At 39.2% G+C, this 21,794-nt stretch overlaps 1 protein-coding gene across 4 annotated transcripts; it reads left to right on the top strand.

Moving 5' to 3' along the window:
• Window positions 1-565: 565 nt before the first annotated feature.
• ppef2a (protein phosphatase with EF-hand domain 2a) lies at window positions 566-12,694 on the top strand. 4 transcript variants are annotated; one of them, XM_085785967.1, is made up of 17 exons: window positions 566-1,104; window positions 1,965-2,027; window positions 2,666-2,793; window positions 2,892-2,946; window positions 3,037-3,212; window positions 3,437-3,551; window positions 3,951-3,997; window positions 4,272-4,438; window positions 4,575-4,611; window positions 5,148-5,297; window positions 5,987-6,331; window positions 8,019-8,204; window positions 8,337-8,479; window positions 9,660-9,769; window positions 10,571-10,737; window positions 11,056-11,143; window positions 12,400-12,694. In XM_085785967.1, exons 2-17 carry the CDS (start codon window positions 1,973-1,975, stop codon window positions 12,651-12,653), a joined length of 2,223 nt encoding a protein of 740 aa, XP_085642093.1. In that variant the 5' UTR covers window positions 566-1,104; window positions 1,965-1,972; the 3' UTR covers window positions 12,654-12,694. The 4 variants fall into 4 exon arrangements, with proteins under 4 accessions (XP_085642093.1, XP_085642094.1, XP_085642097.1 ...); XM_085785968.1 differs by having other exon boundaries at window positions 566-1,120; XM_085785971.1 differs by having other exon boundaries at window positions 567-1,104; window positions 9,663-9,769.
• The last annotated feature ends 9,100 nt before the right edge of the window (window positions 12,695-21,794 follow it).

The following is a 21,794-nucleotide window of genomic DNA, read 5'->3' as shown; positions in this document are numbered from 1 at the left end:
ATCCTGAAATATATGCAGATAATTTAGTTATCCACAAAACTATAACTGCCTTGATGTAGTGCCTTGATGTTTGCAGCTAGAGTGGTTGAGTTTGTCTGAATTAAATTTTGCAGAAAAATACAACTACCGGTACTATGATTTGTTGTTTTTGTTTTTTAGAATTAGAAAAACGTTATTGTCCCGCCAAGGCAGGAAATTCATCTTTGGTCTCACTTACATAAGAAAAACACAGACGCTTGAAAAGAAAAATACATACAGGTAACATCTGACAATGACTGTGTCTTGTTGATTATGGAAATGGCATTAAGGATAAAGGAGCCGCAATGAAATATAAATCTTGCCAGATCCTGACTTTTAGATTAAAATACAAGCATACAAGTACAAGATGGTTCCTTTAGTTGGGTTCACATTGAGGGAAACTAATTGAGAAGTCACAAAGTAATATTAAAATGACAGAAGAGTACTGTAGCCTACAATCATAATGATGATACTAAATGATGATGATTTGTGTTTTTCTTTCAGCCTGGCCTTATGCAGTTTCAGCTGGATGACCTGTAGCATCACAGCGGACTGCTGCAATGAAACATGGAGGACTGGACTCGGCTGGCTTCACACTGAAGGCTTTCAACACACACACACACACACACACACACACACACACACACACACTTCCAAAACCAAAAGCATACATCGACCTGCCTCTTACCCACACATGTTTACCTCTGCACTATGGCAGCCTCCTATATAAAGACCAGTCTAGTCGCATCAAGTCATTAGCTCAGGTAATCCACTTGAGGCTCGGGGGCCTTGATTATGCGATCACACTGAGGGACTAAAGACTAAACCAGCGTCAGCAGCACAGATCGGGGGGTTAGATTCACACACATGACGCCTCTGTGGTGACAGTTACATTGACGCTGCTGCTGTCATTTACTGTATTTTCCTACAATGACAGGACTGACTGACATGCTGCAGTTGTTGACCTGATCCGGGTGGACCAGTGGAGGATGAAACAGAGCAAATGGCTGTTTGAATACTCGCTGACACAAGGCACCGACAGCCAAACATCTCGGGAACTGGTGACTGGGAAGAGGAGGTGACCACGTACGTAAACAGCTGAGTTGAGTCTCTTCATTGTGGTTATCTAGATGGAAAAAAACAAGTTTCATGTTACAGGCTGGGTTGAAATAATCCATGATAATATTTTCTTGTAGATGGCGTTATTGTTCACTTAATCTGATTGGATGATTTTGGCTTCCTGTTGAAATATCTTTACCTGTGACGAAAGCCACCCATCTGTTCTTTTTAAGTAGGTCAAAACCAGCAATGAGAAATAAGAAAGCTGTGCACAAATACAATCTAATGAGATCTACTATGTTCAGATTTAAAGGTTTATTCTTTTATTGGTTTTTGGAAACTATAAACAGACATTAAATTGTTTATTTACCCAAAACAGCAAAGGAACATGTAAAAAAAAAAAAAAGCAGTTTCCCTTCTTTTAAATAATTTCATTTCATCACTATAACGTCAGGCTATGAAGGTATTTCCTGTATGCTTGGTTTTGTAGATAGCTTAACATAGACTAGGCCTTCGTAGAATTCAAGCGAAAAAAAAGTCCTGTGCTTCAGGATTGAGGCCAATCGCAGCCGCCAGGACTGAACCAGAAGATAACGAGATTTAAAGGGCACAAAGTCGAACCGCCTCCAGCTCCAGCTCCAGCTCCAGCTCCAGCTCCAGCTCTCCTGCTGGTGCTGAGCTACACTCAACTTTCTGCAGAATTATATAAACGTGTATGAATAAGAAACTGACCTGTGTTCAACTTCATCAAGCCATATTCCATATTTATTTTGGAGCATTAGCCTCTAAATTATTTGCTGCAGTTAGATAATTAGATTTTGCATATTCAACACTTTGGCTCTGTTCTGTGTGGTGATGATGTTATGTTTGTGTGGTGTTTTGAACAGGAACAGCCATGGGATGTGGCGTCACAAAGTCCAACCAGTTCCACAAACACAACACTGGAAAAGGTAACGTGGTCCTGCAGACGCTTCAACAGAGTACTGATGAATCTGCCTCTTACATGTGCTGTAATTAATGTATCTGTATGTCTTATTGTCTTTCTGTTCTGCTGCGTGCAGCCGTCACATGTAAGCCACACCCGTCTTACCTTGTTGTGTTGTTGTTGTTGTTGTTGTTGTTGTTGTTTAATGTCAAGCTCAAACCACCTTGAGCAAAAGTCAAATGTCCAACCTTAACAGAAAAACCTGTTTCTGATGTTTTAATAAACAACCTAGATTTACAGTTAAACTATGTTAATTTGGTTGAAAATGTAAAGAAGGGCAGTAATTAGCAACTTCTATTCACTATCATTATAACTATGAATAGTTCATTATGTTTATTATGTATCAGTTGACAAAAACAAATTGTATAAAAGTGTGCCTATAAACAGTACTACATTTGTGCTAAAATTCACCAATTCATCATTGTTCTAATTGTGCCTTTGTTTTGTCAGTGAGTATATAGCAGAATATCGCATATTGTTGCAATTAATTATTCAGATTATTAAAGAAAAACAAAAAACAAACAGAATATCATAGTCATGCACAGCTGTAGATAAACATGCACACTAATGTTGTGAAATTTGATATCCTTGTCCGTTCTTCAGCCATAAGAGCTGCCATCCTGATCCAGCGATGGTACCGTCAGTATGTTGCCCGCACAGAGATGAGACGGAGATACACCTGGCACATCTTCCAGTCCATCGAATACTCTGGAGAACAGGCTCAGATCAAGGTGACAAACCACCAGCAGAGACCACCTCTTGTAATTTTTCTTCATTCGCTATACAGTATTGAGTACAAACTCATGCCCGACCTCTCTCCCCTGTGCAGCTTTATAACTTCCTCGGCTACCTCATGGATAATTTCACACCATCGAGCAATGAACGTAAGATTTAACATTTCAGCAGACAAACTGCGTTGCTCAGAAAAAAAATTCCCCCCCATGAAAAACTGAAACTTTGATCCTTCCCTCCAGGAAATCTGATCTCACACATCTTCAGAGACAACGAGGTCTGTCGGGACGCCGAGTGGGAGAGGCACTTCTGCTACAAGAACATCGACGTGCCAGAGATTTACTCGGGACCTCACCTCACCTTCCCGCTGACGGTGGAGCAGGTGGTCGGGCTGGTGGAGGCTTTCAGGAGGAAGAAGGTAGGTGCTGCTCTTCAGCCTGAAACACATTAAACCAGGTCTTTTTGAATCACTGTGATGGGTAGAAGCATAGATACAAGTGATGCACCCTACTGTACATCGCAGGGAAAATATAATATGAAATATTTATAATTATCTATTATTTTTCAAGATCTGTCCAGTGTGCTGTACATTTGTGTGTTTGCACCTGAAAACCCCCCTCAAACAAGTCTCTCTCCCAGTAGCAGCTGCACTCGCGCTACGTCCTCCAGCTCCTGCTTGAGACATGGAAAATGCTCCGGATGCTTCCCAACATCAACCGCATCTCCACCTGCCAAAGCAAAGAAATCACTATTTGTGGTGAGCTGGAAAAAAAATCCTTTGGTTATTTATTTCTGCCTTTTCATCGTAGACTGTGAAAACCATCAGTAATCGATGGAAAATTAATCAGCAAAATGATTAATTTAAAAAAATCTGAAATTCTCTGGTTACAGCTTTAAAAAAAATTGTATGGTATCTTTTGTTTTGCAGTACAAAATGGGTTTAAAATAAGACGACTAGATCTCATTAGATGTAATTTGTTGCAGGTTTTTCAACCGTTGAGACAGATCTCCATACAAAAAGATGTGTTTGACATTTTATCGAGGCAGAGAGAAAGTCTCATTGCTGTAAACCTTTAAACACATCCAGAGAGAGTTGTTAGCAGTGTGCTTTTTTTTGTTTTTTTTACATGCAGTACACATGTCCTCTTCATTACAGGTGACCTACATGGCCAACTTGAAGACCTGCTGCTGATTTTCTACAAGGTCTGGACCTCATCTTCTTAATTAATACTGAAATAATCCAGATTTTTCTTTTGCTAAGCAGTTGTGCTTGTTTTTTTATATAACGTATCGATATATCTCGTAACTGTTTTCTTTATAAACTTAACAAAGATGGCTGTATTTTTTGTACTTTAAGGGGCCTCAGTTTATCACTGAGGGAGTGAAACTGGATCTGTGACTGACATATTGTTTACATTTAGATTACAGAATGATCCTTTAACGCAGAGCTACTCTGCTGTTGTTATCTCTGTCACAGAATGGCATGCCGTCACTGGAGAAGCCCTATTTGTTTAATGGAGACTTCGTGGACCGAGGCAAGGACTCCATTGAGATCCTTCTCATCCTGTTTTCATTCATGCTCGTCTATCCGAGTGACGTCTACCTCAACAGGGGAAACCACGAGGATCACATAGTCAACCTGAGGTAAAAAAAAATATGTGGGACAGAGACGCCTTAAGTCTCACTTGTCAACAGACTTTAAATAAATCCATCAGGTATAATTAAAACCTGGTTTTCTGATTAGTATTCTCTGTCTCTTTTGTTTCTTTGGCTGGTTTAGATACGGTTTCACAAAGGAGGTGCTGACTAAATACAAGGTGGGTTCTTATCATGTAAAACCGGTAAAATCTGACACGTCTTGCTTTGTTTACCGCTCGGTGTAAACTTGCTTATCAAACCACCAGTGCACGGAGCCAAAATGTGTGATTATCCGTGCTATCTTTGGAGCAGCAAATTAAAATGGTTTCAATCACCTTTGCCAACACATTCCCACTAAAGCCTGATATAGGCCGACTTACTTTCCAATACAATACTAGTCACTCCTCCTCACCGCTAAGAGGATTTGGGACTTGACTGCAGGACATCTGACTGCGTTTGTGGCTTCTCATGAGTCAGGGAGTCAGGGTGGTCCAGTGCCAACCCCAGATGTCCCAAATGTTTCAGAGTTACTGTCCTGCACTGACAAGTTTGAATTTCCTGCAGATACTAATTGGATTAAAAGAAATAAACTGGGTTAAATACACATTTACATTTTCCAGGCATCTTGAATAACATCTTAATACTAGAGACACAAGCTGCAGGAACTGATCACATAAGGAAAACTACACCATTAATTCTCCATGTTTCTCATCAGATGCACGGCAAACGGATCCTAAAGCTGCTGCAGAAGATTTTCAGCTGGTTGCCGTTAGCGACGGTGATCGACCAGAAAGTGCTGGTCCTCCACGGAGGGATCTCTGACACCACAGACCTTAGTCTCCTGGCCCGACTGGACAGACACAATGTAAGGAATCATCAAGTCCGCATCAGTCACTTAACCTGTATCAATCACACATTTAAAATTTCTGTTAATGTGAACAGTTAAAGGGACTATGAGGAGTTTTGGAAAGCAAAGTGTTTTCACACTGCATTTCCCATGAGCCTCTGCGCGCATGGTGAAATTCTTGGACCGGCACAAGACGAACAAAAGCGAAAACATTTGCTAAGAATGTTTTCATTAATCAAAAATGAAAGTCGGAGGTTCGAAGACAATCAGATGCTGTTGTAGTTCCGACCATAAACAGCAATTCAGCGGCATTATTCCCATGACTCTGGGAAACTGAAAGTAGGAAATGCTGAGCGAGTCGACCACTAAATAATAATAACAAAATAAATATAAAGACAAAACGATATATTTATCGAAAAGCTGTAGTCTGATACCTTTTTCAAAGGTATCTGAGAGCTCAAGTCTCCTGGGTTTCCCGTTCTTTTGCAGAGTGCTGCTTTGTTTCCCCTAAAATTGTAGAAAACTAAAATAATACACTGATATTGCTTAAACAGTGTTTCATGTTGAACTTTATGCCTTTTGGAGATCATTTCATCTTCCATTTGCTTCACTGTTCACATTAACAGAAATTTTCACCAAACTTTTGCATGCTACTGTACACCTATATTCATTCCCTGAAATCTCTACTCTGCTGGTTTATTCCCCAGTATGTTTCAGCGCTGAGGCCTCCGAAGAAGAAGCACCTGATCTCAACGGGGACGTCCATCGACTCGGACGTAGACGAGGACATCTGGTCCGCCAACAGGATGCTCCAGCGTCGGGCCTCCCTCACATATCCCAAACCTATGGGAGTACGAAGCAGCTTCCAGAATCGCTCGCTGCAGGATTTCTCTGAACGGCTCAAAACGAACGTGGTGGACTACGAGCTGGAGACCCCTAAGAAGAGACAGTCCGTCTTCAACTCGCCGACCACCAGATCGGAGAAAGAGATCACTCTGTCCGTGTCGTCGGACTCTGTAAACAGTGAAAACATCAAGGATGAATGGAAACAGGTGATGAATGAATACGCAGGAGTAACACTGAGATTTCTGTCACGTTTTAATCGCATTGAATCCATCTGGACCCATGTTGTCTTTGTTTTAGGTTTTTTTATCGCTTACCTTCTGAAAGTGTCACATCAGTGCTGCCAGAATTAGGAGTCTTCATTCATTCAATCATAACACACCAATACTGTAAATCATCATTTAATATATAAGCCTTTTAAAAGTCACATTTGAGAAGCTGAACCTTAAAAATGTCCTAAGCAGTGAATCACTTTTTAAAACTAAATAACTGGTCATTGACATTACTAAACAGCTTGATTTCTGAATATTACAAAATCATAACTGTGCATTTATTTTACACCCAGTCTCTCACAAACACATTGAGTGCGTTTTTATGCGTTTCAAACATCTACGAAGACAATTTTATAGTAGTTTAGAGTTGCAGTTATATTGTCTGTGCTGCCTGTTTGTTGTGAAATTGTTCCACATGAGATATTTAGTCAGTGACGTTCACAGAAAAAAAAAAGGTTATCTTGGTCAGAGGTCACGGCCTTTCTGCTCTGGCTCCATCCCAGCGGACTGAATCAGTCACAACCTTATAAACGCTCCATCAGTAATCACCACTCACCTCGGAGCGAGAGCCGCAGATTGTTGTTGCCTGCGTGGGTTGCAACATGCTCTAATCCACCGCATCATTAATCCCTCGGCCCTGAGCTCAATCTACTTTTCCAACTGGCCGTCATCACCTTAAGCACAGGCTGTAAAAGTCAGTGGTCTCATCTGGTGACGATTCGCCTCCAAACATGCTCAGTCACCGCAAATCTGTCGCAGGGGGAAGGAATGTAAGATGATGCTTTCAGGCTGATTGTGAGCATTAAACCACTGCAAACACAAATAACTGAAGAAATAATTTATATATAATAGGGGCGTGCCAAAAAATCGATTCACGTAAGAATTGCAATTCTCATTTAATATGATTCAGAATCGATATAAAATGTCCCAAAATCGATAAAAAAAAAATAAAAAAAATGAAACAAATCTGCTGGCTGTCGGCCTCCATTTCCTTAGAATTTAAAAGGCAGCATGTTTAACTGCACAATTTTTTTAATAAAGAGGCACTTTTAATTTTGTTACTTAAGCAATATGTGACATTGCTTTTATGCAACAGTTTCAACAATTCCATCTAAGCATGGATAAATGTCTAAAACTCGATAAATGTGAAAGTCATTCTGTCTTGTAAAGCAGACTGGAGTAGATCATGAGGATCCTTTGCACACCGATAGACTGAAGCAGAAATCATTATGAATCAAATCGTTTTGAATCGAAAATCGATTTTGAATCGAATCGTAGCCCCAAAAATCAGAATCGAATCGAATTGAATCAAATCGTGAGAATAGTAAAAGATTCCCACCCCTAATATATAATGTAAATTTACAAGGCTTTAACTATAGATTGTAGAAACTTAATTTATTTTTCCCTTAAAAAAGACGACAGATTTATATTTGTGCCATTAGTAATTAAAAGTGGTCGTGATGCTGGGATTAAAACGTCATATTGAAACTGTAGCAGTTTGTATCTGGTGGTGTTTCTAGATTTCATGCAGTGGAGCAGACATTGGGTATAAATGTGACCGATGTCTTTGTTTTGAAACTCAAAACCACCATCTCCCTCCTGTCACTTCCTGTGTGCCCTCCAGGTCCTGGACCTGCTGTGGAGCGACCCGATGCCCCAGGACGGCTGCACGCCCAACGAAGTGCGGGGCGGAGGCTGCTACTGGGGCCCCGATGTCACCGAGGACTTCCTGAACAAACACAACCTCCAGCTCCTCATTCGCTCCCACGAGTGCAAACAGGACGGTTATGAGTTTTGTCACAACCGTAAGGTGAGGGGCCTCACACACAGACGGACTGATAATAATCCCCACAGATCAATACCTAGACAGATCACTGACACGGCCGCTGGCTTCCTTCAAGTCTGAGGAACATATGAATCCCTTCTGTTTGTTTTACCGTAGGTCCTCACTCTGTTCTCTGCCTCTAACTACTACGATGTGGGAAGCAACAGAGGCGCCTACGTGAAGCTGGGTCCAGACCTTCTGCCTTATATGATTCAGTACCAGACCAGCAGCATCACCAGAGAGCTCACTGTGAGGCAAAGGTACAAAAACACTGCAATATATTACAACACACACACAAAACAGAAAAAACATGAATCATCCATAAGAAGTACAATAGAGAGTTGGCATCAGCATATCAAGCAAACGGTGTCCTTTCTTTCTGTAAATAGAAAACTTGTGTTGCCTATTTTAGATCAATCCTTATGTCATCTGATGAGCCAAGACATTGAAAAGATTTAGATCCACGCTTATGTAGTCTTTCTATCTGTGTTAGTTAGATAAACTTACCTAACTTAATGATTAAATAAGTAACCCACTTATGCCGGTTACAGAGGTCTGGCCTTTTATTGTAACCACAGGTGACCTTGTAGTGGTGCTACAGCTAGTTCATCTGCTGATTGTTTCTGTTAGTTATGTATCTTCTCCCTGCTCCTTTCCAACCAAGAAATAAGAAAGTGTTGTGTTTTGGTATGTTTATTGGGAAAAGTCGTGAAATTACCTTGGCTGGACCAAATAAAAAAATTAAATTAAATGGAATGAAAATGTATCAATTAATTACAACAGTAAAAAAAAAAAAAAGCTGTCAGTGGTTATACTCTCCGCTTTGAAAGTGATGGCTTTAAATTCCTCATTTTGACCAAAACACAGACACAGACATTGTTGGGAATGTGTTTATTTGCTTGTCTTTACAGACTCAGATGAGAAGATTGAAATCAGTCTCATGTTTGTCTTTAGCTTAAGGTTTGGAAACAAAGGGAAACATGTTTTGTTTACCTTTAGAGACAGCCCTGTCTTTGTGCTAAGCTAAGCTAACTACCTGTTGATACTGATCAATCCACTCAACCACAATGCGAACAAGGGAGAGTTGAAATATTCCTTTAAATTAATGAAACAATGATCAAAATTGTTTTCATGTTGCTCTCTTTATTAACTACTCCTCAAATATTAAACTAATCTGTATGTACAAATATGTTAATGTACATTAATATTCCAGAAATGTTTTTTGTCCAAGTTTTGCATCTTAAAACTGGTTCAAAAGCAGGTTGTTGTTTTGTTTTTTTGCCTTATTGTGTGATGAAAACCCATTTTGTTTCTATTTAAACAGATTTAAAACAGAATTTCTTGACCTTTAATGACTTAATGGAAATGAATGTGTTTCTAACTGTTTTAAATGTGCCTGTAATGCTGTAAATTAACCTGTTTTTAATTGTACCTGCTCAGCAGTATTGGGCGAACCGAGCACTCAGCCCTCAAAGTCCTGCGGGAGCAGCTGTTTGCGCACAGGTCTGACCTCCTCTGTGCCTTCAGAAAGTTAGACGCCAACAACACAGGTGTGTGTCTGTGCTGTGTGAGTCCTCTGTGGATCGGGTGTTATTTAATATAATCACAGGCCTCACATGTACATCCAGTTTCCCCGTGCGGTTCTCACAGGACTACGTCTGAAGGGGGAGAAACACGAGCTCGCAGCTTTGTGCTTTGTGTAGTTGTGAGGAGCTTTGTAATCCACAACAACAACATGTGGACGGAGCAGAACATTTGATAGTTTCACAGAAACCTCAGCTGAGACTGTTGTTGTTGTTCCGGATTTACTTTGACACATCAGCTCCAAACATGTGCGAGAGATCTATTTGATAGTTCACTAATCCAAATATTTAGGAGTTTCTCTTGGTCGTCGTCAGCAGAGTCTCCCTGTGTTTGTCCTGTGTGCAGTCAGACACGACTTCACCACCCTTAAAAGAAACAAAGTTACAGCATTGCACGTTTGTTATTGATTACATATCTTACACTATCTTATACTTAAGAGCCTAATATAGTAGAGTTATAATCAGTGTTTGCAGTGAGACATGTTGATCAGGTGATTCAATAACGTGATCTTGGATACTGTGTATCTAAACACATTATATGACAGAAAAATAATACAGTGTATTTAGATTTCATGATAGAAAAGATTTAAATTTGTTCATTGGAGTTATATTGTAAAGTTATGGTGGTTGACAATATAAACAAACTCAAACATTTCTTCACTGAAATTTCTTGTTATTTATTCTTTGGTGCAACAATTACTCTGCTCATGAGAGAACATCATTAACCTCGTTCTCGTCTTCCTCCTCCTCCTCCTCCTCCTCTGTCAGGTTTCGTGTCTCTTAGCGACTGGGCCTCTGCAGTGGAGAGTGTGATGCGCCTCAGTCTGCCCTGGAGGATGCTGCGCTGTCAGCTGGTCACCTGCAAGACCAGCGACGGCATGGTCAACTACAACGAGTGGTTCAACGAGCTCGCCATCGCAGGACCCAACATGGATGTGAGTGTGGAACTATAACCAAAGTGAGAGCGTGAGCCTTTGAGTTTGCATGTTCTCCCTGTGTCTGCATGAAGCTGTTCTCTCCAGGTTCTCTGGCTTCCTCCCACAGTAAATAGACCCATGAATGAATGAGTGTAAAAGATACTAAACCAAAGGCACAGGAAGTGATGTCACAACAGTGGCTGCAGTGATTCTTTTGAACAACACATAATGTGTCGAGTTTGTGTGAAGACTTGAGTCCTTTTGAGTTGTTTTTTTTAATGGTTAAATGCTGTTTACATTAAATTATGTTAACTTAGTTTCTCTCTCTCTGTGCAGCACATTGACCAGAGTCTGCTGGAGACTTTGTACCGCCACCGCTCCACCTTGGAGACCATCTTCAGAATCGTAGACACAGACAACTCAGGTAAAACCACTGATTCATCACCATCACAGTGAAACAAGTTACATCTGTGCACACCACCGGCTACTCTGTTAAATGGATACTTACTTACTTTCTTAGAGGGGAAATCCACCTCAAAATCTCAAACATAGCAAAAGTTGACGAAAGTGAAACCTTGTTAACAAATGAATGAAATATAAAATATAAAAACATGAATTTGCCCCCCAAAAAATGCAATACAGTGCCAATAAAACAATAATTTAATTTCATTCTAAATTCTTTATATAATCATCTGAACGCAATGAATCCGTGACCAGAAGCAAAGGTCTGCCTTCTGATGGATAACTTGAAATGACTGCACAGACACGAGACACGAGACACGATCTATCGAGGTCTGGTTCACAGTAAAGTGTGTCAGGGCAGCCGTCGTTCGTGAAGTGTTTCCTCGTATCCAGATTGCTAGTCTACGGCGTCCAGCCTCTGTTAATCCACCTGTAGCTTGCCAAAGAGGCCACAGCAGGTTATCGCCTCTCGAATCCTCCCAGTTAAGACCAGGATTAACCCACTGATCTACTGGTCTCTCCACCCTCCGACTTCTGTGCACACACATTTTTCCCCTCCATCAGCATCTGCCTCAGCCTTTTCCACCCCTTTTGCTTCATACTATAATCAATCAATCAATCAATCAATCAATCAATCAATCAGGCTTTATTTGTATAGCACTTTTCATGCCCACGGCAGCTCAAAGTGCTTCACATGATAAAAACAAGGAACATAGGGAACACATATTGGGAGACACACATTACATTCACATACACATACACATACACATTCACACAATAATTTTAGAACATTGGATTTTAGAGACATCGGGGAAACACTATCTTACACTCAATCATTTGCAATGGGGAAAACACTAGATAAAATGAAGTAAAATAAAAATAAAATGAGAAGACGAGAAAGACACTAGATAAATGTAAAATATACAGGTGTAGTAGGATAAAATAGAATAAAAATGGATGAATTAAAATATAAGAAATAAATTAAATTAATGTTTGTTTGTTTTTTTATCAATTTCTTTTTTTATTATTTCCTCACATCCACTTTTACAATATTAATTCAGCAATCATTAGGACAATTCATTTTACAAGTGGTATTAGTAGACAATCACCTTTTGTTTGTTTTGTTTTTTTGTTAATTAAATGTTTTATAACAATAAAAAATAATAAGAATCAGTTAAAAGCAGATAACATCCTCCTCCTCCTCCTCCTCTTCCTCAGGCTTCATCAGCATGGAGGACTTCCGGCAGACCTGGAAGCTGCTCAGCGTCTACCTGAAGATGGAGATCTCGGACGAGGCCATCTCCGACCTGGCCGTGACCATCGACAGCAACCACGACGGCAGCATCGACATCGACGAGTTCATGGAGGCCTTCCGCCTCACGGACAAGAAGAGCCGTCTGGAGCGAGGCCGCAGCATGTTCATGGGCACCGCCACCGACCTCACCAAGCTGGAGGGAGACCCCAACATTTGAGCTGCAGGGACCGAAAAAAACAGATACAGAGGGGCGACGTCCGGCTCAGTCGCTCCGTCGGGTGGCCAGCAGCAGCGCAGGTGCAGCCGACGCAAGCTGCTTTAATGACGCACATTAGGACGTACAGTAGGACGCTGCTGAGCTGAGCAACAGCCGTGCGGATGGCGAGGGATTAGGAGGGAGGTCAGAGGTCGCCGTGCTTTTACAGCCAATGTTCATTCATTCACTTTTTGAAGCAGTTTCTTCCACAGAGGAAGTGAAGTGGGTGAAACACAACTGCATGGACACGAATTTAGTCTCTTTTGGTGTTAGAGTAGCTAAAAAAACTGTTGCAAACATTAAGGCTTCATATTTATTTAGACACCGTGACCAGTTATTATACAAATGTTCGCATTTTATATCCATATTATTTTTGAACTTTCTGACTTGTGGAAGAGTAACACCTGCACACTTACTCCAGATGCTTTTAAACATCATTTTAATTCCAGTTAAGTTAATAAAAAGTTTTGAAACCCAACTTTATTCATTTTTTACAATGATATAAAACTGATAAATGTGACTGACAGCTGAAAACGAAGATGTTTTTTTGTACGTTTGCTACTGTAAGTAAGTAAAGCAGTAGACAGGAACCTACAAGTGATCAAATCTGAATTTACAATTTTTTTGAATTTTTTTTTGTACTCATCGTTAATCCTCTCACTCCTTAGTGCAAAGATGTTTAATGTGATTTTTAACACTTTGAAAATAATACACAATAACACAATAATCTTATGTTTGACTGCTCTCAGTGAGTCAGTGTGCAGATGAAACTCAGTTCAAGACATGCTGATGTCCAACAGCCTTGCATGCATCTACAATGTGATGATTGTGTAGCCATATAGTATATCAACACTTTATAGGTACCAGAAACTGAAAAAAACAATGATGAACAATAAACGATTGTGCAGCTCATCATAAGCACTACATATTTGCAACTAAACGTTGCTGGTGCCTTAGCAGCAGAGGAGATGAAGTTACATCCAGGACGCACTGAGGATGTTTTGATATCAGTGCCAACTGCCACCCTCACCTTTGTCCAGAACGGGGAACTCATACTTGTATCAGATGAACTGTTTAGAAGAATATGTTGCTTTTAACCCCAGAGGAGTCACTGTATTTCAGAGGGATTGTTTGATATTTTTGAGAGTGGCGTTAATCTTCTCTTCTGACTCAATTTGAATAATAATCAAAATGTCCTATTATTCCTTTAAGATATGGAGGAAAACAATGGTGTTAAATATTCTCAGTGGTATTGTTAAATGAAGCTCCCACCATGTTCAGTATTGTTTAAACAACTGTGATGTAAAACGTAAACTTTGTTGTATGTTTTCTGAGCATGCAGCCCTTATACATAACTGTAAATACATCTTACAGTCAAATCTGTAGTATTAATTTGTACAGGTGTAAGTTGATAACCAATTATTTCCAGTTACCAATTTAAACAGCCTTAATTGATCCACAGTGGTATCTTAGCAATATGACTACAACTAATAATTTTATTCACCATCAGTTCATACATTGTTAAAACTATTGACTAAAATCATCCTGTTGATAATATGTCAGGAAATAATGAGAAATATATATATTAAAATTTCAGGTCAGTTTTGTCTGAGTCCAGCTTTAATTTGAGAAGATTAAAAAAGTTAGTGAAAATTTTGGCTTGTAAAATGACTTAATGATTATTATTATAATTATTATTATTATGATTATTTTACCTCTGTTTTATTTTACATTATTGAACATGAACACTTCAGTCATTCCCCCTGAGAGCTGCACTGTTTGAGTCCACAGACTGAAATGTGCTATAACTTTTTTTCTTTTTTCTTTTTAACTTTAAATCATTTTTCTAAAGTGTAAATTTTGCTTTATACATCTCAAATTATTAATAACACGATGGTGTTTCTGATGTCTTTTACCCTTCCTGGCCAGGCAGGTTCATTTCCATTTTTACCAGCAGGGGGCGCGACAGACCATTCAGTTCAATTTGTTGTGGAGCAGAAGTATTACTGCAGGTAAAAATCCTGCATTAAACATCCTACTGAAGTAAATAAAAGTACACCAAGTCAAACTGAAATGGGCAATGCACTTAACACATGAATAAAAATGCAAAATGATGAAATATGGCTCTTGCACTAATTTCGACCGTGACATTAGGTTATTATCACTCCTACTTTAGGATTTTACTGCTGTGGCTGGTTTAAGTGGAAATTACTTTTTGATACATATCTTCTAAAGGGCTTGAATTAATGGTTATTTAGGATGAAGGATTATTTTGTTGTTTAATTGATTGCTTGGTTTGTAAAATATCAGTAAGAGCCTATTACAGTAACCTACAACCTTAAGCGACACCTTCATATTTCTCTGTATTCTCATTTATATTTACGCATACAAGATGTTGTTAAGGTAGACAGCAGGCTGTTGACTCCTGATAATCATCATAAAACGTGTTCTGTTAAAAAAAAGATAAAGATAAATTGAAATAATTACAAGGAACAATAGCAGACTTCACATGCAAGGGGCTGCAACCATGGATATGTGACAGACAGATCTCAAAATAGTCCATATCCTGTAAATCCTGAGATTACTGGAGCATTGACCAGTTTTCCAAGATGATAATTATCCTACAATTGGTTAAGATATTAATGAATAAGAAAGGCAAAGAAAAGAAAAACACCACCACAGATGTTCACATTGGGCAACTGTAGGAAAGGTATCAATTTTCTCTTTGATCTATAATTTTTGGGAATAAAGTGACCATGCACGGCACCGCCACGCCTATTTCCAGTGTTCCTTTGTATTAATAACGGGTCATAAATCCAGATGACACAGGAAACATGACTGACTAATCCGAAATGTGCTGTGGACCAAGGTCTTGTTCCACTGTCCATGACTCCCAAGGACAAACTCCTCTCACCAGGTAAACAAAGAGTGGGTGTCAACTTTGCAATTGCTTTGTGCAATGCATTTTTAGACTTTGTTGAAAGTACAGACAGTTCTCGACATGTTTGATGGATGTTCATGTAAAACGCAAAAACTCCCACTCAAACCTGAGATTCTTGAGGAGATAATACAGTTTAAAAATCCAAGAATTTTCCACTGTGTGTTGCTGCACCTTGAATTCAGGGTGTGGGCCTCCGTCGGTAATCCTAGTTAGTTAGTTTATCTCTGCATTTGGACTGGGAAAAAGGGGAGAAACGGTCAACTTAGTCATGATTCCTGTTGTATCTTGACTACTGGATATACAGATACAGTAGTAGGCCTAAGTATTTATAAGAATTAAATCTCACGCAATTGAATCAAGTCAACTGGCTTCATCAGTTCGTCTTCAAGACAAAAACTAAGCCCAGTTGACTTGATTGAATTGCCTGGACAAATTGAGAATTTGCACAGATGAGATATTAATTAAAGGAGCACTGGAAAAAGATTTTATTTTAAATTTTAACTAACTTAACAGCTTTGCATACATCTGGAAAAATGGGGAAACGGTTAGACTGATGTTGTTTCCCATTGCATCTTGATTTGTGTAATACAGGAAAACTGGAAAATACGGCCAGAGGCTAGTTTGCTTATCTTAGCATAAAAACCATAAAAACTGAAGTCTGGCTGGATTGATCATGTTTTCTGTGGTATGTTGACTTGTGGATACATAGTCTAAAAAAGGAGAAGCAGATGGAGGTCTATTTCACTATTTGAAAGTAAGGTCAAAGGTTACATGGCTTAGCAAAGAGACTACAGTAGGTGGGAACAGCTAGCTTGGCTATTATTAGCTAAGTTTCCATAAGCATCCTGATTTGTGGACAAAGGTATAGATTTTGATCATTGGAGCACTGGGAAATAGACTTGAATGAATGTATGAAAGTTAAACCAGAAGCAAATTAACTTAGCAAAAGGACGAGTGACAGAGTTAGCCTGACTTGATTAGTCACGATTGCTGAAAGCATTTAGATTTGTACTGTAAAAGCTTAGAAATCCAACAACTAATCAATAGCCAACGTTAGACCACTTAAAATTGTATTATTTGTTCAATCATTGGTCACACCATGCAGCCAGGAGGGAAGGTTAGGCTACTGTTTGAACACAACACGTCAATTGCTACAAAAAAAACCCACCATGAGGCCGACATGTTGTGCGTGCCCCCTCTGCTGCTCTCCACAACTAGCCACCAGCCCCCAACATAAACCACCTCACACACTGGTGACAAGTGGGACAATAGAGGGAGGCAGTTAGACCTAGTTTTGCAGTGTATTGAAGGAGGGGGGCGTCCATTGTTCGCAGTCTGCAGGTGGTCCTACAGTTGTAAAACTGTTGGAGCTGTGCCCCAATGAAAAGATGTGAATCAGTCAACTGAAGCATCTCAAAGCACTCGGTGACACAGACTTCAAGAAGGACTGTGGGTTCGTTTTACGTAGCAATGAAATGCTTCAGAGGTTCTTTAGTGAATAATTATTCAATTTGTCCACCAAGTGTGTCGAGTGCTCCAGCAGCAGCCAAAATGTTGTTACTATATGGCCTTCTGCTTTCTTTTTTTATCACCCGATTCAGCCAGTTACTACTACAAGGATAAAACCTGCCTCAGCACATACTCTCTGCAATATAGCATCACATTTTGCAAGTTTACCACCAATCTTGATAGACACCTGCATCAATTTTCTTGTATTTTGTGTTTCTGGCAGCTTTATTATTATTTTTAATTGACAAATGAATAAGTCAGACTCATAGCTGAGTTCATATTAAAAGATGGAAAGGCTGCATGACAATAACAAAAGTTATGGTTGAGCGCGAAAAAGCAAGAGGAGAGCCACACTATGTCTCCACAAAGTTATGTTTCATAGAAAGCCTATTTGCTGTTGCTGTATTTGTAGTTTGTTAAAATAGAAATTGAACGAATGCACTCTTTAATGGAGACCCTGAAGGAGACAGTGCGTATGTGCTGACGGCTGCAGTCCCTGAAACGACTCTCACAAGGGCAGAAAAACGTATGATGTCAGTTCCCAGAAGATCCTGCCCCGAGGCTATCACTTAAAATAATGAGGAGAAAGGCTGCTGGTGTGTACCGTCCGTACGCATGTAATGGCCTCCTGGATCTGTGGCATTTATCTGCTGCTGCTGCTGACACACGCGACCTCCTATGCTTCCCACAGAACTTGCCCAAACTTGTGGCGTTTCAACTTTAAGTTTGTCACGTGGAAGTAACAGTCAAAACACTCAGGGGGTGAAGAGTTGAAGAGGATTTCCCCTGATTTTTTTTATATTATATTATCTCTGTTTTTTTGTACAGTCATTCACAGAAAAAGGACATTTCATCACTGACCCGGCAGTAAGGCCCTGTACTGAACGCTTAGTCATAGTCATTACGCAGTTTCATCCCTGAAAAAAACATGTCAAGACTTATTTGATCCAGTGTTAGAAATAAACAGATCGGTACAAGTCCTTAAAAGTGCATTAGGCGCATTAGGTTTTATGCGGCTTACTTCATCAAAATGGCCCCAAGGACAGACAGATAGATATAGTATGACCTGAAATGGCTTAATTCAAGCTATTATTATTATTATTCAAGTCAGTTTCATGCATACAAATTACATTTAAGTAAACTATGTTGTGGCAGATTGAGGCGTTGTTATGTTTAAGTACTTTATATACAGATGTGTGTTTTAATCCAGTGGTTTCTAAATGAGGGGCTGTCTCCCTCAAAGGTTAACAAGATCTATAAATCTGAGTGGTCTGGAGACAATAAATATTGCAGGAAAAAAGACAAATTGACGAAAAGTTTAGTTCCTCGGGTCTTCAACAGTCCCTAAAATATGGTGAAAATGTCACTAGTTTTGAGTCTGTGTGCTCATGTGAAAGTCCTTTTCCTGGATCATAAAACTTATGCTGCAGTCTGGCAGTTTACAAGTTACATACAGTAGGCTACAAGTTTTTATTATTATGTGTTTTTACTTTTATTATGACAGAGAGAGAGACAAAAAATTAAGAAAAGAGAGAGGGGATGACTTGTAGCAAAAGGCCAGATTCAAACCCAGTGAACCTGTGGTATATGTGCTTTATCAGGTGAACCACCCTAGTTAGTAAAGTTTTTTGGAGGACTTTTAATTCATGTTCTTTGTTACGCCTGAAAATGCTTAAATTATAAAAAGTAAAATGTCATTTTATTTTCCATCCTCATGGGTGCCTCAATGTGTTTTTTGATGTGTAATATTTCTAATGGTTCTTAAAAAAGTAAACATTTCAGTTATCTAAATTCAGGTTATTAGCACTTACATTCATTATAATATATATTTCTCTGCAGGTGGACAGTTAAAGGAAAGACAGCAGGCGATGGTGTGAACTTTGCATTTGACTGCAACTTTTATTTTTTTGCAAATACACTAGAAATGTTTACAAAAGCACTGTAGAAACATCTGTGCAGTGTAAATTATCAAAACTAAAAATGAATATTACTTTGAAATCATTTTGCACCTAACATGACAAGGGGATTGTCATTTTCAGCAGCAAAACAAATTAGTACATCTTTTAAGAGGAAACGTCTGTTAGTGACTTCAGAACATCGAAACTGGGGAGGGGGGGGGGGGGGGGTGCGGTTGTTACACCAAAGAGCAAATTAAGGAAAAATAATAATAACAACAACAACAAAAGGATGGTATGGCACTAGTGCTCATCCCTGATGGAGGGCGTCATTCATCTAGATATTTTACACAGCATCAATTCTTCACTTTACTCGGTCATCAAGATAATCAGCCTTCCAGTAAAAACCACTCCAGTTTGACAGAAATCGGTGCATCTGGCTCCACAAACACAACTTTTTTTACTCTCACAGGTTCTCATACACGTCCGACAATCTTAAACCATTCATATACACTCTTACAGACATTTTCTTATATTTTACAGGGCTCTGGCTGGTCCCAGTTTGACACACTGGTCCATCTTTTTTACACTTTGTTTTGTATTTTCAGTGTGAAAACAAAAGTTGAAATGTCGAATGGAAATGAAATGTGCTTAATAGCTTAATATTACAAAATAAAAGTCTAAATCACGCTACATAAAAAAAGAGGAATAAATCCTACACAAGTGAAAACTAACAAAAAAAAAAAGTCACAAATCGAGGAACATAAAGATACATAAATATCGTGTGGCCCCTTTACAAAACATCCACAACTTATTTTACACAGCTCTGTATTGCTTTGTCTTACATAATACTGAGAATTTTTTTTTGCTCACAAAGAGCATTGATTACTTTTGTTTGCATTTGCGCCGGATGAAAAACAACAAAAAAAGCAATACCCATCAAACTGCTATCTGATTTTTTTTTCTTTCTCTTTTTTTGCCTTGATGTAAAAAAGGCACATACATGCATTCACGCACACACACACACACACACAACACAGTTGCAAATACTTCACTTAAGTGGTGGCACGATTTTAAAAAAAGAAAAGAAAAAAACAGTTGGCGGTGGTTTTGTGGCACAGCCGTTATCAGAGGAGAGTAAACATGGCGCTGGGGCAGATCTATGTGGGTTATCTTTGGTCAAGCAGGGATGAGCCAATGGGCTTGGAGGATTGGACTCAAAGGTCAGTGTAGTAGAAGTCAGACAGGTGGAGGAGTGGTGGTGGCGATGGCTCAGGTGTGTGTCATTCACACACAGACACACACACATACACAACTCACAGGATTAAGGTTTTTAAGGTTCAAGTAAAGGTGGATAACGATGGACTGTGAGTTCGCACAAGGCAAAGTTTCTTGCATGTATGTGAAATTAAAGGCCTTTTAGTGACTCGATGTTACTTTAAAAGACAAATTCAACAGTTTGGGGAACAAACAACACACATATGGTGTATAGTGGTTAGCTTAGCTTAGCATAAAGCCTGGAAAACAAGGAGGAAAAGGCTCTGGTCACGTTTACCAAATTATCCTGCTAGGGCTGCACCTTGTGATGTTTTTCATTATCTATAAATCTGCTAATTATTACAGTGTTAGATGCTGATGACGGCATCCCAGAATAAATTTGAAAAGCTGAAATCATCCATTTTTTGGCAATTGATTAATTGATTAGTCAAATAAAAAAAAATGAGTATTCATTACAGCTCTTAGTTTTTGGTTTGTTTGGGTTTTTTGTTTTTTTTTGGTATGGACTGAAAACAGATTTAGACAGAGGTGCTCGAAGGCGAGTTTCGTCTTCGTCTACACTTTCTTCCAGTCTTTGTGCTAAACTAAGCTTAAATAAGATGTAGTTTCAGATGAATAATTCCCCAAAGTGTTGAGCTTCTGCTTTTAAAGGACTCTCCACCAGTGTCATTTAACCCACGGTCAGACTTCTGACACCGATCTTACATGGCGTTGAAGTGGCTCACCCTTTCTGTCAAGTCTACTAACCCTATAATATATATAATATAAACCCCCATGATACATGTGATATGGTCAGATCAACTGTTAAATGAGGAATGACAGGTTAACTGTGATAACTTTACATAAATGTCGCTAGTGATAACTGTAACTGCTAATTCCGATAAATGGCAGAAAGCTTTGGGCTTTGTATCTTTGTGCTCAGGTGGCAAAGGGTCGGTGACACAGAAAGTCTTCAAGATTTAAGACTTGAAAATAAAAATAAAAGGAAAAGACTTTGTGGTTCAACCTGAAACCGAATACGAGCACATTATGGTAAATTCCCCATATGCAAATACAAGTCCATAGGTTATGGCATGTTTTTTTTCTTTCTTTTTTCTTTTTTTTTTTAGCAGCAGCAATAACAAATACAAAAGTATATCAAAAGAAGACACTCCATGTGCTGAGAAGCAAGTAACACAGAGGCAGGGATGTGTGTGTTGTCCAATCATCACAACAACATCACAACCAACACTAGCCAGGACAAACCGTTGAAATGTCTTGAACATATGGACCACCTACATAGAAATGACAAGGACAAAAAAAAACAAAAAAACACAATGAAAATACACAGGGCACAATTTCCAGGCAAAGTGCAGGGAATTTTTCCACGATGACAGTTTTATGGCCTTAGGTTCACTTCCCATTGACAGACAACAATGGGTTTTTGAATACGTGTGTGTGTGTAACGAGACAAATGTGGCGGACAGTAAAAAAAAAAAA

The sequence above is a fragment of the Trachurus japonicus genome, chromosome 9, assembly GCF_045865225.1.
Source record: "Trachurus japonicus isolate A0001 chromosome 9, Traja_1.0".
In the NCBI taxonomy this organism is placed as follows: Eukaryota; Metazoa; Chordata; class Actinopteri; order Carangiformes; family Carangidae; genus Trachurus; species Trachurus japonicus.
Note: the sequence above shows the minus strand (reverse complement) of the source record. Positions and strands in the feature narration are given on the sequence as shown.